The sequence below is a fragment of the Ceratina calcarata genome, unplaced genomic scaffold, assembly GCF_001652005.2.
Source record: "Ceratina calcarata isolate Rehan_Ccalc_2016 unplaced genomic scaffold, ASM165200v1 scaffold160, whole genome shotgun sequence".
NCBI classification, from domain to species: Eukaryota; Metazoa; Arthropoda; class Insecta; order Hymenoptera; family Apidae; genus Ceratina; species Ceratina calcarata.
This window is the reverse complement of record NW_017137285.1, coordinates 195674-197370: the sequence shown is the minus strand read 5'-3', so window position 1 is coordinate 197370 and position 1697 is coordinate 195674. Positions and strand designations below refer to the sequence as shown.

General features: G+C 42.4%; 1 protein-coding gene across 1 annotated transcript in view; it reads right to left on the bottom strand.

The window, feature by feature from the left end:
- The window catches only part of LOC108632536 (uncharacterized), a 16986-nt gene that overhangs the window by 8817 nt on the left and 6472 nt on the right, over nucleotides 1-1697 (bottom strand). The window contains exons 2-5 of the mRNA XM_026819756.1: nucleotides 1673-1695; nucleotides 1320-1402; nucleotides 531-894; nucleotides 3-237 (exon numbers count right to left, since the gene is read on the bottom strand). Coding sequence (XP_026675557.1) covers nucleotides 3-237; nucleotides 531-894; nucleotides 1320-1402; nucleotides 1673-1695 — 705 coding nt within the window. The remainder of the gene's footprint in view (nucleotides 1-2; nucleotides 238-530; nucleotides 895-1319; nucleotides 1403-1672; nucleotides 1696-1697) is intronic.

Below are 1697 nucleotides of genomic sequence, written 5' to 3'. Positions count from 1 at the left end.
GCGGTGACGTTGGACTATCAGGCGACGACGATGGACTCTTGCTCGTACGTTTCGCCCATTCGGGCAATTCCTCTTGCGGTTTGTTCTTGTTTTGTAGCCACGGCGTCGGAGCCTTTGCCAGGGTTACCTGCGTCGGTGTGCCCGGGCTCTCCGGCGTGTTCGGTATGATCGTGATCACCGGAGTCACTTTGGTCTCTGCTTTGGCTTTCGGCGATTCCGGCTGCTTCTCCGGAACAACTGAAATAGAAGAATTTAAAGTTTTCAAATAACTATCATTATTAGATTGCATAATGAAATATTTATTGTACGAATTAAAAAATCAAGTCAGTGTAAAAGTTCGTGCTCGGGTTTTAGAGGTCAGAGTTCGAAACATAATTTCAATTCAATATAATTTCAAATCAGGCAAGAATTTTTGCACTAACCCAATAATTAATTTAGATTTTTCGTCATCTAAGAATTATAAAGAAATATCGATCTGTATTTAATTTTTAAAATTGATTAACAATTTGTTCAATAATTATTATACTTACTGCTAGGTTGAATCTTATTAGCTGGCGGAGGTGTCCTGTTGAGAGGGGGTTGGGGCGGCACGTTTGTAGGAAATACGGGAATCGCGACCTGGGGCTGAATGAATAAGTTCGCCCCGGCGTTCGTCGCTGGTGTCGGCTTCGGTTCTAACGCTGACTTCGGCGGGCCCTCGATGCCCTCGTCGTTCGCGTTCTTCGCAACTCTCCGAGCCATTCGCGGGCTCCGTATCTGCGAGAGGTCTAGCTTGCCGCCCATACCGGGCGTGTACGTGAACGGCTTCTTATCCTTGGTCAGCATCGCGTTCTGAATCGCCGCCGGTGGCTCATAAGCGTCGTTACTCACCATCGGCCTCCTTATCGTCGGTGCCTAATATAATATTCAATTATCAACAGTCTGCGGATGTTCATGCATNAGGCTACTTTCTTTACTCTGTTGAAATGTTTTGAACAAAGAACTTGAGTACACAGGCCTAAAACAAATACTTGAACGAAGAAGGTCCATTAGCCTTGAGCATAATCTCATCTCCCTCCACAGTTTCCGTATTAAAACATATATTCTTCTTCTTCCAGTATAAAAATCTTTTCCATTTTTACTCACCATCGCGTTTCACGATCTTTTGTTAAAAATTAGTGAATAAATTATGCACAGTGCGCTTAATGGAAAAAATATCACTTTTATAAACGTAACGAGATTAGAATCGAAATCTTTTTGTGAAATTTCTACGACATTTTAATGAATGACAGACTCGTTCGTTGCGAGCAACGAAAGTGAACTGGCGAACCCAGGCTTACCTCCGCGGTGTTGATCCTCATGGCCGGCACCTGACCGGGCGCTGGAGGTGGAGGCGGTGGCGGAGGTGGCGCGGGACAAAGTCCTGGAACGATTGACGATTTAGCGGAACCCTAACGAGGGGACTAGCTCACTGTTCCCACAGTTTCACCAGATTTTAATACGTTCTCCATATTCTACTCTTTTTATCTCTCGAAACGTGCTTATCACGATTTTACTAAGATTCTTTGCATAAGATAAACATTGTCTTTATTTATGTTTTTTCTCTATTTATTTAAGATTTTTTTTTAAATAAGTGTATAATGTATTAATCATTTAAATTATAAAAATAATTATTGTATATATGAGTACATACCTGACACTGGACCGTCCGAATTCCT